Source organism: Gobio gobio (genome assembly GCF_949357685.1).
Source record: "Gobio gobio genome assembly, chromosome: 13".
Taxonomy (NCBI): Eukaryota; Metazoa; Chordata; class Actinopteri; order Cypriniformes; family Gobionidae; genus Gobio; species Gobio gobio.
The window spans coordinates 28,504,597-28,520,695 of NC_137106.1; the positions used below are offsets into that span (position 1 = coordinate 28,504,597).

A 16,099-nucleotide genomic window follows, 5' to 3' on the forward strand; every position below is an offset into this window, starting at 1 on the left:
GTCCTGAAACTGACAACCCGTGTGAGCGTCGAGTCTGAGGCGGAGGGGGCGGGGCAAACAATATTTTGAATTTGGAGTGCAGTACCCATTTCAACCACTAGCTGTCATTCTTACATACAGCACCTTTAAACAAGGATTTGATCAGTTGTAAAGTGTAACAACACCAGGCCATTGGTGCCCTCTACAGGCATTTGTTATAATACATAATGTACTTAAGATGATTGTTTATATTATGTATTTTAAATGTTGCTCTATAAAATCTTACAATTACTTGTATTTTATTCTTCATTTGAGCCAAATATTATTGCCTCATTGTTATTATACATGTATTTTAAGTCATTTTAAAGGCTTAGGTCTTTGCTTAGGTCTTTTTTTTATTACCACAAAAAAATCTGTTTACTGTATCTGATTACTCGATTAATCATCAAAATAATTCACAGATTACTCGATTACCAAAATAAACATTAGTGACAGCTCTAATCTATAACTAATAATAATAAACTAAAAGTCTTACTTACTATTTTGTCAATATAATAGAGCACATATATATACAAATAAAATAAACAGTGCTTTTCAGGTTTTTCAGGCATCCAACAGTAGTTTTCAGGTACAGAAATTGAATAATATAATCAAATGTAAAATAACATTGGATAGTATCTTCACTGTATAAATTAAATAAAGATTAATCATTAGTAAAGTTACAAAAGCTATTCAGTCAAGAGCAGTAAGGGATTTCCTTGTCTTTTGTTGTTTGATGAACATTAAAGGTTTAAGGGTGGGTTGAAGTGTAAGGGAAGGGTCAACAGTGTAATTATAGATTATATTACAGAAATTAATTACAAGTTTACTACTGTGATTTTAAAATAAAAGTACATTGTAACAACATTGGTATCAAATTAAATGTTATTACATCATAGTTAAAGACACTTAAAGGGTAACTAAGTCCTAAAACAACTTTTTTTAGTTAATTATCTGCAAGACTGGGGCTTTATTAGTGGTGTTCATTGATTCGAGTAAATGTTTTGACATTTGGGTATAAAGTGTTTTAATTCTACAATATGTTGTGTAAAAACGTCTTGAGTGCTGCCCTCTTAAGGTTGAACAGTGGCTACTGCTGTTGAATTTTCCTATTGGACGTTGTTAGCCATCGTGACGTATGTTGGCTCAACGGCTCAGGGCTACCCACGCCCTGGCACAAGCTCACCCCGCCCTAAGAAATGTTTTCCCGTATTGATCACATGAGAACGGCTTCACTCCAGCTGTCAATCAATCCGTCACTGCGGGTCTCAGGTGCATGCCCCCCGCTCAGCCCCGCACTCGGTTCGTCCCCTCTGTCTCCGCTGAGGGGAAACTCCACTTTTCCAGCATTTTTCAAATATTGCCAGTGGGTGGAGGCTCTGATCAGGGGTTGAGTTACCCTTTAATATAGCTTTATTTTTGATTTCATTTATTGTCTGGCATTCTTTCTCAGGACTTTCCACAACACAGCAAAATGTATTGGAATATTTGTGTTGGGTCCCATGGGGTTTGCGAAAGCCCAGTCCCCGACCACACTGATACAAACACACTCTTCTTTTCTGTCCAGTGCCACATTCTCATTTCCAAATGTGCCTTTTAATAAACTCTTAGACTTGAGACTTTCCGTTTTGAGTTTGTTTAAAGGCATATTTAGAAATCAAAATGCTTAACCTCAGTCTATCCATAAGCAGATGGAAGAAAGACAAAGAGAGAGAGAGAGACGGAGAGCCAGACTTGGACTCTGTCAAGCTTTTCCATGATGTGTTTTCCTGATCGAGTTCTGTTGATCTTTCCATTTTCAGAAGCAAATATTCACACCAGACTCTTGAAATAACTTAATTTCATAAAGAATACAAAGATAGAGTTATTAGTTCAGTGAATTTGTTTGATTCAAATTGAGTTGGATTCACTATATGACATTCATTAGCCTTAACTATGCATACTTAGTTATATTCATACAACCATGTTCTTTGAGAGTGCAACACTGCATACTAAAGTGTTTTTATTTTTGCTTCAGTGTCCGATCTAAAAGCGATTGAGCCATCTACCTTTACAGCTTTTTGGACATCATTCAAGTGTTCAATTCAGGTTCGATTAGGTAGACAGATCACTAGGTTTTGAACAACATCAGAGAATGACTTTGTAGTTTGTTTTAGCACACTACTTATTTCCTCTCTTATTGTTTGGCAGAGCAAGGATCACCCTTTCCTCCTTTACAGCAAGTAGCATAAACATGCCTATGTGTGTGTTTTTCTTTTAAAGCTTCAGAGTGTATTTAAAGATATTTCCTACTTGGTGGACCCTCAGAATAAGGTACAGGTTATTGATCGTGACCATGTTAGATCATAATTCGCCATTTTTTCCCATTCTTTCATTACACAAAAATCCAAACACACTCGTTTTCTCTCATTTATTCGCTCATTGGCATTTGTGTGTTATTGTTTGTTTATATATACAAGATCCACCCCCATATGCAGCCCTTCCAGTGTTTATTTCATTGTCTTTCACTCATTGTTTTCTGACTTTTTTTTTTTCTTATCGAGTGTCCTGTTTGAGGCCATGTTTCATCCAGATGCATCAATGTGTTTTTTCTTAACTTCAGTTTGACAGTGGTTTTACAAGGCATCTCAGGATTTTTTGAATAACTGAGCCATAAAATGTAAAAATGTCATAATTTAATTTGATCATATCATTTCTGAATTGAATTACAAAATGTTTTTTTAACATCCTGCATACTCCTTTAAAAGGCTAAGCAACTTAGCAACTTAATAAGTTTGTATTATTATGTCTGGATGTTTACAGCACCTTGCAGTGACTCGTGAATACAACAACGAGTGTATGCGGCGGTACAGTTGGACCCCTGACACAGTGGACCACTCACACAACACTGTGTGCAGTCCCGTGCACTCTGGGTAAGAAAACATTTTTGTGTTTACATTTTTTTAACATGATTTTAAAGGATGCAAACACATTAGTAACCACGACATTATATATGATGTTTATTATAAACTACTCTTCAAAAGTTCGTGAGATTTTTGAATGGTTTTGCAAGAAGTCTCTTATTAATTAATAATTAATTTTATTTGTCATTGTTAGTACAACGAGATTGCATAAGTGCATCAATCGATTATTCTTATCAAGGCTGCATTTATTTGATTAAAAATACAGTAAAAACTGTAATATAGTGAAATATGCTTATGAAATATTGTGATTATTATAATTTAAAATGGCTGATTAATAAATAATTTGGAACACAATTTAAAAATTATATTTTAACATATTTTAAAATGTTTTTTTTTTTCCTGTGATGGCAAAGCAATTTTGTGAATTTTTAGCAGCCACAAATCCAGTCTTCGGCGGCATATTATCCTTGTGCTGCTTAATATTTTTTTTGTGAAAACTGTAATACATATTTTTTCAGCATACTTTAATGTACAGATATATTTATTTAACAGTACATTTATTTGAAATATAAATATTTTGTAACATTATAAATGCACCCTTGCTGAGTGAAAGAATTAATTAATTTACTTTCTTACTTACCTTTAACTTTTGATTGGCAGTGCTCAGCCCCCCTTATTTCTTTTTGATGCTAAAACTTGACTTCCTACTTTTAACCACCTATTTATAAGGGGGAATGAGCATATCATTAGCTTATTATAATGGTACCATTTATGATTGGTGCAAGAGGATTTAACCCAACCAATCTGCAAACATGATGCTGTTTTGGGCAAGCATGCAATAAGCTTTTCATTGGCTTCATTGAGTTGTTCACACCTTTTTTTTTTTCTTTAGGTCCCCCCACCTCCACACACACACTTTTTTGCTGCATTGCACATAAGATCTGATTTTTTGACATCAGCTTCATGCCTTGCTTTCTTGTATGTAAGCTGTTTTACCATGACAACTGTAATAATGAATGTTGTTTATTTTTACCTCCTGCTTTCTGTTCTTTTTTTCTTTTCGTTAATTTTTCCTTTTGCAGCCCTTCCTCCCCGCTTCCTCAGTATGACTCCAGGTGAAAACTGAGTCCGGTGACATCACTCTTACTATAGCTTTCTGTCCTGTCTTTTCCCTCTATTTTTCATCTGTTCTCTCCTGTTTTCTTTCACTCTTTATCTCTTTCCTGTTCTCCGGTGTTTTATTCCCTGTTTTATCTCCTCATCTATGTGAGCGCTCCTCCACGCTGTGTGTGTGTATAGCTGGTCTGTGGAAAATGGACCTCACATACATTCAGAGATCAGCAGCTTCAGCACATTTCTAAAATAAATTGCAGATCACTCATTACACACACTAGTCCTACCACCATCAGCACATTAGAAAATTAGTGATGAAAGGGAGGTTTTTGTTTTAGTAGGAATGGGCAATATATTGAAATTAACAGCGTATTTGTGATAATTTTGCCCTCAATATAAAATAGGAATTGTGAATTTCACAATGATGGTTACAAACTAGTCCACACCATTAGACATGATCCTTGTCTTGTGAGTATGAGAGCATTAATAGTGTCTCTGATTTAAAGTTGACTCTAATTCAGAAACTTGTTTACGTCATCATTCAATATTGTTCCTGGAATTATTATTCTTATTAAATATATGTTTTATTATAAATATGTAAGCAGTTTGTTTTATTAATTATTGTTATATTGACCCACATAAAATGAAGTGATTAAATATCATTCTTCCATGAGATTTGTAATTCTTTATTTATTGAAAATAAAGTGAAAAACATGCCTTCATCATTTTGAATTGGAATCACTGGATGTTCCAAAATGGTTCCTCTGACAACAACAACAACAACAAAAACATACTTTCAAGCCATTTTAGAGCAAACAAATCAGGATACACTACCGTTCAAAAGTTTTTCAACTCTTTTCAAGATACTTTTATTTAAGAAGGATGACTTCAATTGATCAAAAATGACAGTAAAGAAATGTTACAAAAGAAAATCTAAAATAAATGCTGTTTTTTGTGCGTTTTATTCATCAGAGAATCCTGAAATTATGCGCTGTAAAAGTCGATTCATGTATCAATTAATGTATCACGGGTTTCACCAAAATATTAAGCAGCACAACTGTTTTTAGCATTGATAATAATAAGAAATGTTTCTTGAGCACCAAATATTACCACCATATTAGAATTTCTGAAGGATCATGTGACACTGAATATTGGAGTAATGATGCTGAAAATTCAGCTGTGCCATCAAAATAATTACTTTTTAAAATAAAATAAAATAATTTAAATTGTATAATATATCAAAATAGAATAATTTTAAATCATAATAATAATATTTCACTGTATTTTTGATCAAATAAATGCAGCCTTGACATAAGGAAATTCAACTTCAAGAATTCAAAAAGAGACCTCAAAATTTTGAACGGTATTTGTATATCATCCGTAGGCTGAAAATTTTCACAATTTAGCATTTTAGCTACATTGCCCAGCCATCATCAATAGTTTTAGGATCTCATGTACATGTAACACACACACAATTGCATTCAGTTCACATTAACAGGGTTTTCTGTCCACCTGTGGAGGTGCTTATGGTCACACTGTTGATCACTGATCTCTGCTTTGAAAACAATTGATCTTGGCTGTAAACGGGGTAGCATTTGACTCTGAGTCATGAGTACAGTGACTGTGGTAATATTTGGTAAGTCAATATTCAAGGAATCCCTTATGTTTCTTCCAAGTGTCTCTGCTGCTGTTGTATGAGGGATTAAATGCTGCCAGGTTTAACAGCTCGAAGCACTGTCACTCTTTTTAATTGTTTTTTCCTCTGTCTCTATCTCTCTTGCTGTAATGGTCTGTTCTCGCTTACTGTTTCTCCTTCTTTTTGTTTCTGCTTAGACCTTTCCCTTCTCCCTCCCTCTCTTTCTCACCACGTGTGTTGGGTGTACAGTGATCACAGCATGGGAATCGTCTCTCACTCATTCATGTCTGTGTAGTGGTTTTAGCGTGGTGTCCCTCTTTCTTTCTTCATTTCCTTCGCTCTCTCTCTCTTTCATTATTCCTTCATTCTTTTCTTACAGGTTCCTAGTGAGTTTCATGGTGGACGCTCGGGGTGGGTCGATGAGAGGAAGTCGTCATGATGGTATGCGTATAATCATTCCACCCAGGAAGTGTCCAGCACCAACACGAATAACCTGCCGCCTAGCAAAGCGCCACCGCCTTGCGTACCCACCTCCTATGGTGGAGGGGGAGGGTCTTGTGAGCAGACTGGTGGAGATGGGGCCATCCGGGGCACAGTTTTTAGGGTAAGAGTTCCTCCGAGGTGGCTCAAATGATCTTTTTCACTATAAAAGCAGATAAATCAGGAAAAACATAATCTTGGCTTAAATACATTGGTTTAAAAAGGGGAATGAGTTCAGAGTAATATAAGGGTTTCTATCTTAACTTCTTTCTCTGCTTGGTTGCAGTGAATGCATTGGACTTTAGTTTAGTGAATTTACCCCTTATTGTCTTCTCTTCATTTTCAGGCCTGTGATAGTAGAAATTCCTCATTTCGGCTCTATGCGGGGAAAGGAGAGAGAGCTGATCGTCCTACGTAGTGATAACGGAGAGTCTTGGAAAGAACATCATTATGACTGCAAAATGTCAGAGCTCACCTCAATCCTCAATGGCATGGATGAGGGTAATGTACAAACAGCTGATAACATAACTAAAACTGCTCTACTGGGGGAGCTTTCATTTAATTCTCATGATTTTGTTTATTTGTGATCTTCATATGTGATTACAGAGATGGACAGTCCAGCAGAGCTGGAGAAAAAACGTATTTGCCGCATCATCACAAAAGATTTCCCACAGTACTTTGCGGTGGTTTCACGCATCAAGCAAGAAAGTGATCATATGGGACCTGAGGGCGGAGTCCTGAGTAGTGAGGCGGTTCCCATGGTGAAGGCTGCCTTTCCCCAGGGAGCGCTTACAAAGAAGATTCGTGTTGGACTACAGGTATAAGTGCTTAGCAAGATGGCTGTTGTCAAATTATGTTTGTTCAAGCTTACTTTTTCCAGGGTCATATTGTGTTTTTAGGAACTGGAAAAGGATGTTTCTATAGTAAATATCCATTTATGGTGGTTATCAGCTTTAAAATATTTAATAAGCTATATATTGATATTATTGTAGAGCTTGTGTAGAAACTCTACAGTTAAAGTACAGTCTCGAGTTAAAACTCGCTTATAAGCTGTAACAATGTTTGGTTGGTGTGTGCTTTTCTTTCGTCTGAATAAGTTATTTTTAACAAATCAGTCAAACTGGTTCACAAAATGAGCTGAATGATTTTTCAGAGGAAGTAATTTTAGCAGTTTATATAAAACTGGCCCATCTTGTCAGCTCGAGCTCTGGGATCTTTCTCTGACACACACACACACACACACACACACACACACACACACACACACACACACACACACACACACACACACACACACACACACACACACACACACACACACACACACACACACACACACACACACACACACACACACACACATATATATATATATATATATATATATATATATATATATATATATATATATATATATATTATACACACATAAAAAATATTAAAATATCATCTATTATTCGGACACAGTGACGTTGTCTGTTCTAACAGTGATCAACATGCATTTCCTGGCAGACAACTCATGAATATAGCATAGAAACTGAGAATTTATACATTACACAAGGAAGTCAGGAAACTAAAGCAATAAACAAATTATTCTAATGATAATTAGTTAGATGCATATGCAGGGCTCGACATTAAGCCTGTTCACACGCTTGTCCTTCGGACAAGTAAATCTGTCAATCACTTGTCCGAGTAAAACATTTGCTTTTGTAAATATAATCTATTCTGAAGCAATATTCTCACCAGTGTTCAATCATCTTTGACATATTTAAATATGCATATTTGTGATATTTTTACCTTTTTATAAAAGGCATTTTTCCATAATTAATTTCCATTCCTTATTAAATATAGGATGTGCTTCAGCTTTCCTTTTATATTCTTAAATTTGATCTATAAATTAAATTAGAATAAGACACTATAGGGCAGTTACCAATCAAAATAAATAATTTACACTGAAAAATGACAACTGCATTGAATAATGTTATGAGATTATTTTAACTATTTTTGATAACTATTTTGATTTTTGGCTGATTCATTTAAGAATTTGGCGGTCGTTTACGAATAGGTCATTGAATCTTTGATTCAACCGATTCATTAAAACGCTGAATCATTCAGTAACACGCTGTTGCTGTGAGATGCGTTACGGTTCTGCTGTGATATTTGTTTGGAACTATTTTCGCTGCTGAAATAGAACAAAAACAGTCCATATTGCATCTTAAATGTAAGTGACTTAATGTTAATTAATTGTTTATGGAACTGGCATATGAAATCAGTGTCATTTTCAGTTGTGATGGTATTCAGGAAAACAACACTCTTGTTAGTGTAATGTTGCTTAACTGTAGCATATGTTATAAATATAAAAACTACACAATTTTAACCGTGTATGTTAACTGAGTTTCTCTGTATGAGCAGCGCTCATTTGTTTTCGATTTTCTCCTCGAGAGGCTGCGCGAGCCTCAACAGCACAACCTTGTCAGTTCGTTTTATATTATTATCCACTATCGATCGCCACTTACACTAACTGAATGCAGAATCATTATTGCACTTTGGTTATTCCCTAGTAATTTTTGTTTTGACATTTTACTCAGGATACTTGTCCGTCGGGCAAGTAAAATTATTTTTCACTTGCCCCTTCAAAAAATCCACTTGTCCCGGACAAGCGTTAATGTCGAGCCCTGCATATACCTAGAGTGATCTAGAGTGCCTATGCAAAATTTACATCAGATATGAACAACAAACACACAGCATGCATGCTCACATTTGCGCACTGTAAATGTTCTCCAAATAGATGCTCTTCTATTTTTTCTCCTATTCTTAATACTGCTTTTCTCTCTGTCTGTTTCTCTCTCTCAGGCACAGCCAGTGCCAGAGGACATGGTGTGGATCATCACTGGTAACCGTGCGTCCTTCAGTCCGATTGTTACTGTGGAGCCCAGAAGGAGGAAATTCCACAAGCCCATCACCATGACAATCCCTGTGCCACCTAGGGCTGTTGCTAATGGACGCAAAGGAGAACCTGCACCCTGCCTTAGACTGCTCTGTAGCATTACAGGCATGTGAATTGTGAAAGTTTATGTGTGTGTTTTAAATGAGAATGTCAATGGTTTAAATGTTTTGATTTTAATACTTAAATACTTCAGAGATTATTTATTTTGAGAGCAGAAATATAAATTAATCATGATGGCTTAATGAATGTTTTTTTTTTTTGAGATTTCCCATCTGAATTTAAATTCAACATTTGGGTTTGCTTTGGTGTATAGAGTTAAAAGAGCAGGTACATTCTGAGGAAAAGCAAGCAATTGCAAGTGACATCAAATTTTGTACCGCTATCTAATAAAAAGGACCAATAAATCTTTAAGTACATCGCTGTATCATGCTCAACAACATATTTTGATTAGATATCACAGGCTCTGTAGTGATTCCCGAGACCAGTGTTTAAAAGTGTTGCATCTTTTAGGTGGAACATCCCCTGCACAGTGGGAAGACATCACTGGGACCACTCCTCTCTCCTTTGTCACAGACTGTGTTTCCTTCACCACGAATGTGTCTGCCAGGTGAGTTGATGTTGGAGTACATCACATGCAGATTCAAATCATGTGCGTTAGAGTGGGAGACAGTGGAGGATTTCTGCCCTAGATTAAATGATCTCATTCTAATCATGTTCATCTGCACATCTGCAAAGTCCTATGCTTATTGAACTCAAATATGACTGCAGACTGTTGCCTGGAAAAATGAATTAGTGAGAAGAGAAAGGTTCACATAAGGTCATTAAAGGGCACATATTATGCAAAATTCACTTTTCCACGGTGTTTGAACATAAATTATGTGTTGGCAGTGTGTGTACACAACCACCCTATAATGGTAAAAATCCACACACACTTTTTAATCCCCATAAATCATAAGCAGTGTCTCAGAACAAGCTGTTTGCAGATTCTAGCTTTTGTGACGTCACAACTGCCTAGGCTCCACCCATGATTGCTGACAGAATCTGCCCTATTAGCATAGAGTGAGCTGTACACAGTCCGCCATGTTTATCTCCTCACCAGAGCGATTAACAGCAGCTTTCAAGTAAGGAATGTATTCTTATTAAAGCCAAGAGCAGTGAGTTATTTTATGCTTTTCTTTTGTTGTTTGATTCATATTAACAGCATATATAGCAGTAGGTTCTGTATATTACGCTGCTTTCACTTTAATACACAGATCTAATATACACATGCGATTTCTTGACTTGGTGTTTACATTCACTGACATAACCAACATAAACTGTGTTTATGTTTGACATAACATTGTGTACAGTTTAAGTGCAATAAGACTTGAAAGATAACATTTTAATACTCACGGGACACACCGTCTGACGTCCAGCTTTCTGTGCGCGTCCTTCGGGGGTGTGCATTCCGAAAACCATTTATCAGAAGTTTAGACTCATGATATAATACACTTTCATGATGATGATGAACTGTAGAGCTGCACGATTCTGGATAAATAGAGAATCACAATTTTTATTTTGAGTAATATGGAGACTGCGATTCTTCCACGATTCTGAAGAGAGAAAAAAAACATCAGATAACTAAACAAAAAAACATGCAAACTAGAGGTTCTGACAAAATGGCAATTGCTGTAGTCTATTTAAAAGATTAATTTGACTCCATTCAAATATTTTTTATTTTTGTTCAACGTCTCATTCACCACGACTTTTGTTATTGGATGATTCAGCGTTAGTGAATAAATCTTTTTAAATGAATGATTCAATGACAAACACTTTTTTAAACACTCACTTGTCGCCACCTCCTAATACAATACAAACAAGTGTCAAAATACTTTTTAAAGAGGATTTACTCTCATTTTGATCAATACCGTGTTTTATCCACGGTTATTTAAATGTTTGTAACACATAAATAATGATAATGTGTGGTTGAAAAGAGTTTGTTTGTGAAGCTGCTTCGTACTGTACATTTATGGCAGCTGCTCTCTCTGGATCAGCAGCAGCGCAAATGCAGATTTTAATGTTGCAGTGTGACGATAATCGTCCTTTCAAAGTCTTAATTTTAAACAGTTTCACAGCACAAGCATCAGCGGAGCGCGAGCAGCACGTGTTTTGTCACTGCCCATATCAATTAATGAGAGCGTTCTCATCGGAAGCGTGACTGCCGAAACTCTCACGGTGCGTGACACCTGTCATTTGTTAACATGGGCAGCGGCAAAACATGTTCACGATATGTTACCGCTTGCGATGTGAAACAGGCATTAGAGATATAGCAGATTCAAGGTCATCTAGGAATAAGATCGTGTGGGTGTTTGAATCAAGATCGCGATCTTTTAACGATTAATCGTGCAGCTCTAATGAACTGCAATGTCACGTGAGCGTGACCAAAACCAAACAGATGTTTCAGAGTATCTGAGGCGCGAGCTGCAGGTTCCACCTTGTCTGGCTATCACCAGACCAAGCTCAATTTAAAATTGAACATTGGTCTGGGGAGTCTGCTATGTATTTTTTACTGCACAAGAGGAGTGATAAACGAGCATAATTCAAATGACTCTTTACGCAATTGGATAGTCCTTCAACCAATCAGACCACAAGAGGCGGGATCAACGGGCAACGACCCATCGTTTCTCTATCCATCATCGTGTTAAACCCGCCAATAATGCGCCAGGTGGATAAGCCAGTCTGTGATTGGTTCCCGCAAAAGTTTAACAGAAGCAGTAGAAATTAATGTACAGGTTTCCAGACTGAGCTGCAGGGCAAAATCAAATCGCCGGCAGATCAGGCTGGGTTTACCCAGTCTAGGTTCCACCCTCTTCTGGAAAGCGGGTTGGGGAGCAGCAGCTCATTTGCATTACATTCAAAACAGCTTGTTTTTCCTTCCATACCCTGTGGGGTATTTTGAGCTGAAACTTCAGACACATTCTGGGGACAACACAGACTTGTAAAAAAAGGTGGCATAATATGTCCCCTTTTAAGAACAGATACCTTTTGTATAAATAGTGTGAGGGATCTGCTTCTCTTTTTGCTCAAAATTTCTCTAAATTATATAAATCACTGGTTTGTGAGTTTCAGTCCCTAACAAAAATGTTCTTAAAATCAAATATTGAAATTATTGAACTGCATAAGCCCAGCAATATGCAAAATGTAAAAAAATGTATTCTTGTTACCAATAAACCTGCATTTAATGTAGCTTGAGTTGTATTTTATTTTACATTACATATTTTTATTTGTCATTTTTGGAATGTTTTTGATGTACAGCCTTTGACATACAACAACAACAATATGGGATATGTTTTCTCCTCCCTTTTGATAAGCATTTTTTTTTTAATACTAAATATGAATGCTTCTATAGTCGTAATATGTCATTTGCATTTTTTGTCTATGAACCTGTCAGAATAGATGTGTTGCCCTGCTGAGAACCACTGGTGTTTATATCAATTATTGTTTGTATCAAACAGCTGACTAAAGATTTTGTTTCAGAAACGTATATCATTTAAACATCTTAGAAACAAAATGCTTCATCCCGTGGGGTTGTAGCAGTGAAAGGCAAAAATTTTAAGAATTGGGGTGGATTTTCGTATTCTAAGGGATTTTTTCCCCCTCTTCTTTCTGTAGATTTTGGTTGGCAGACTGTCAGCAGATCGGTGAGACGGTGGGTTTAGCGTCTCAGCTTTACCGAGAGCTGATCTGTGTTCCGTACCTGGCCAAGTTTGTGGTGTTTGCTAAAATGATCGACCCTCTAGAGTCCCGTCTGCGTTGCTTCTGCATGACTGATGACAAAGTCGACAAAACTCTGGAACAGCAGGAGAACTTTGAGGAGGTGGCAAGAAGCAAAGACATTGAGGTGTGTAACTGTAACTCACACTCTAGCCTGAACACAAGCACGCACATACAAACTATACACGTTCACATAAATAATTAATGATGAACATACTCTCAGTGTTTGGAAACAGTGAGTCATGAGTTTGTGAATATTCATGTATACACACACAAAGGAAAATCCATTGCAAAAGAAATTACACAACATGTACCCACAAACTTTTATTCACAGTCCATATTCATAAAACACCCTCACATTCTCCTATATTCAAACGCAGTACCACTTTTCTGGTAATTCATTGACACTATAGAGACATAAACAACTTCTTATAATCCGTCCCTTCCTTGTTTTTTTTGTTTTTTTTCAGATTCTGGAGGGTAAGCCCATTCATGTAGAATGCTATGGTAACATCTATCCTCTGGCAAAGAGTGGCCAGCAACTCATCTTCAACTTCTATGCCTTCAAAGAAAACAGACTCCCATTCAACATCAAGGTTTGAGAGACAATGGCTCATTCATCTAATTCTTCCACCTATTACAGTTTTTCTCTATCGATTTGACACATTTCTCCAAACTCAGAACACTGCTTTTAAAACAATTAACACTGTGATCTGAACAAATTGTAAGTTTTCGTACAAATCATATGCATAATTGTCTCAAAACATTGTATACAAGATTCTCAAATGTGTTCACAACAGTTCACACAGCCAACCAAAATGTTTATATATCAATAAAAAAGCATTTGCATCTCTTTTTGTTGATTTTACAAAAATAGCAAACATTTATGTACAATTGCCAACACAAAAGTGTGTTTGAGTCGATTGGGAAAAGCTGTAAAGATTATAATACTTCATTCGTTTAGTGAAATTCAGTATGTGCAAGTAAATCAGCTATACAGTTAAATCTGGATTTTGAAAATGTAAGGTGCATGTTGTGTGTATATATATTGTGTGTTGCACTGACAGATATAACAACAACTGTCTTGGACATTATATTGATTCTTAGCGGTGTGGAGGCAGCATCACACAAACGTTTACGGTTACCAGTGCCACTAAAAAATTATCTATTTACAGTCAGCCATGAATAATTTATTCCATGAGCAAACGTGTCCTATAACGAGGTGTTTCCAAGATGAATTAAAGAAAATAATTAGTAATGGCTGGTCATGTGATCTCAACATAGATCCCATAAGGCAGCTCAGCTCAATATAAAACTAAAACAGCTTTTATTGGGCTACTGATATGACTGGAGTTATATGTTAAGATTTTTTTTGTCATTCTAAGTTGTGTGTATGAATGTGTTTTGTAGGTCAGAGATATGGGCCTAGAGCCATGTGGGAGAATATCATTCCTCAGAGAACCTAAAACCGCAAAAGGCCTGCCACAGACTGCAATATGCAACCTTAACTTCACACTGCCAACGCACAGGAAGGTAAGAACAAACATAAACATGATTCTGTGACATTTTCTTCTATTGTTATCTAGAGTTTTCAACTATTAAACATCGTCAGAGAGCTATTTGTGTTGCTGCTTTAGCTGTAACTTTATTTTGCCTTCCCTTTTGTCTTGCTCTCTTATATTCTCTTTGCATCTGCATTTTTTTTACCTTTTCCACTCCCTTACTCTCATCTTTCAACTCCTTTTCTCTTACTCCTCTCCCTCCAACACCATCTTCACATATTCACCATCCTCGGCTGCTGCTGCTCCATTATGTATTGCTGCAATGCATCGTGGGAAATTGTAGGAAATGGAGTCTGATCCTGATGATGAGGTACATATTTCATAACTTGTCCACCTTTGCCTTTAGTGTGATGCTTATGTGATCATACGCTTATTTATGTGGTTGGTCAAAAGCTTTTGTACCAGCTCCTGTCATTGGTCAGGCAAGTGCATGACTTCTTTTTGTGTTTATCAGTAGATTTAAAGCATTGTTATTTTGTGGCTTATTGAAAACATTTTTCACATATCTCTTTTGCAGATTTGATTTTGATTTAATTTTATTTCAAAGTGAAGCAGTTAGGCAGTTTCACTGGAAAATACCTTTCACACTGTTAGCAAAGGGGCTGTGCTTGTCTAGTTGACCCTCTCTCAGGAGACCACATTTCAAAGTGAATCATTCCTTACAGAATCTGTTTTACCGATATTTATCCTAAATTAAATGTACCACATCCAATAATTCCTTCAAAAAAAAAAAATCTTGGCCAACATAGTGCTTTCAAAACAATCAAAAGGAAATTAAAGTAATTGGCCACATAAAAGATCATTGCACTACGATTTTTGTCACTTTGTTCTTACATAGGATTTTTACTTTTGTGTTATTGCAGAATGACAAAGATCGACGACATACCTTTGCCTCATTAGCATTGCGAAAGCGCTACAGCTATCTGGCCGATCCAGCATCCAGTGAGTCCTACATTTTCTTTATTCTTGAAACATCAGCATGACATAATCACACAGTCAAAGCGTCACACATACTCAGGCATCTTATACAGGCATATATGAAGGCACAATAATCTCATATGTCACCATTTTCAAAAACAGAACTGCCAGTATGTCATGTCTGTGTACATTAGTCATAAACAATTACATTTGTTTGCTTGCTTTTTTGCCTTTGTTGTTTATTTGTCATGTGTTGTTTTTCCCATTGTTTGCCATTTTATATGATTTGCTTCCACATTGTCTACATGGGTTGTGTATTGCCTGATGTGTTTTTGAATAAACCATCATTATTTATGTCTTTTTGTTATTTATTGTATTATTTTCAAAAGAACTTGTTTGTTTTATTAACAGTTCTTATAATTGCTCATGATTAAAAAAAAACATGAAACTCGATATCAATATTTTACCAATTGCTTCCTTGTTAATTTTTTTGCCTTGTAATTGGTCAGATTTATAATGGAAACGTGAAGGTGGGTCAAATTAGGGCTGTCAAAAGATTAATTGCATCCAAAATAAAAGTTTGTGTTTACATAATATATGTGTGTGTACTCTGTTAATTATTATTTATATATAAATACACACACATTCATGTATATATTTAAGAAAAATGTGCATGTATATACTGTATATACATTTATATAATCTATAATATATATAAATATAAATGTTTTATATATAAAAATAATATTTTTTTCTTAAATATATACAT

At 35.9% G+C, this 16,099-nt stretch overlaps 1 protein-coding gene across 1 annotated transcript in view; it reads left to right on the forward strand.

The window, feature by feature from the left end:
• ank3a (ankyrin 3a) overlaps positions 1 to 16,099 on the forward strand; it is a gene marked incomplete at its 5' end in the record, with an annotated part of 112,523 nt that overhangs the window by 64,137 nt on the left and 32,287 nt on the right. The window contains 12 exons of the mRNA XM_079833395.1: positions 2,821 to 2,930; positions 4,004 to 4,036; positions 6,050 to 6,274; positions 6,497 to 6,651; positions 6,757 to 6,968; positions 9,004 to 9,202; positions 9,608 to 9,704; positions 12,749 to 12,977; positions 13,321 to 13,446; positions 14,261 to 14,383; positions 14,696 to 14,722; positions 15,276 to 15,354. Of these exons, the coding sequence (XP_079689521.1) occupies positions 2,821 to 2,930; positions 4,004 to 4,036; positions 6,050 to 6,274; positions 6,497 to 6,651; positions 6,757 to 6,968; positions 9,004 to 9,202; positions 9,608 to 9,704; positions 12,749 to 12,977; positions 13,321 to 13,446; positions 14,261 to 14,383; positions 14,696 to 14,722; positions 15,276 to 15,354 (1,615 nt within the window). The remainder of the gene's footprint in view (positions 1 to 2,820; positions 2,931 to 4,003; positions 4,037 to 6,049; positions 6,275 to 6,496; positions 6,652 to 6,756; positions 6,969 to 9,003; positions 9,203 to 9,607; positions 9,705 to 12,748; positions 12,978 to 13,320; positions 13,447 to 14,260; positions 14,384 to 14,695; positions 14,723 to 15,275; positions 15,355 to 16,099) is intronic.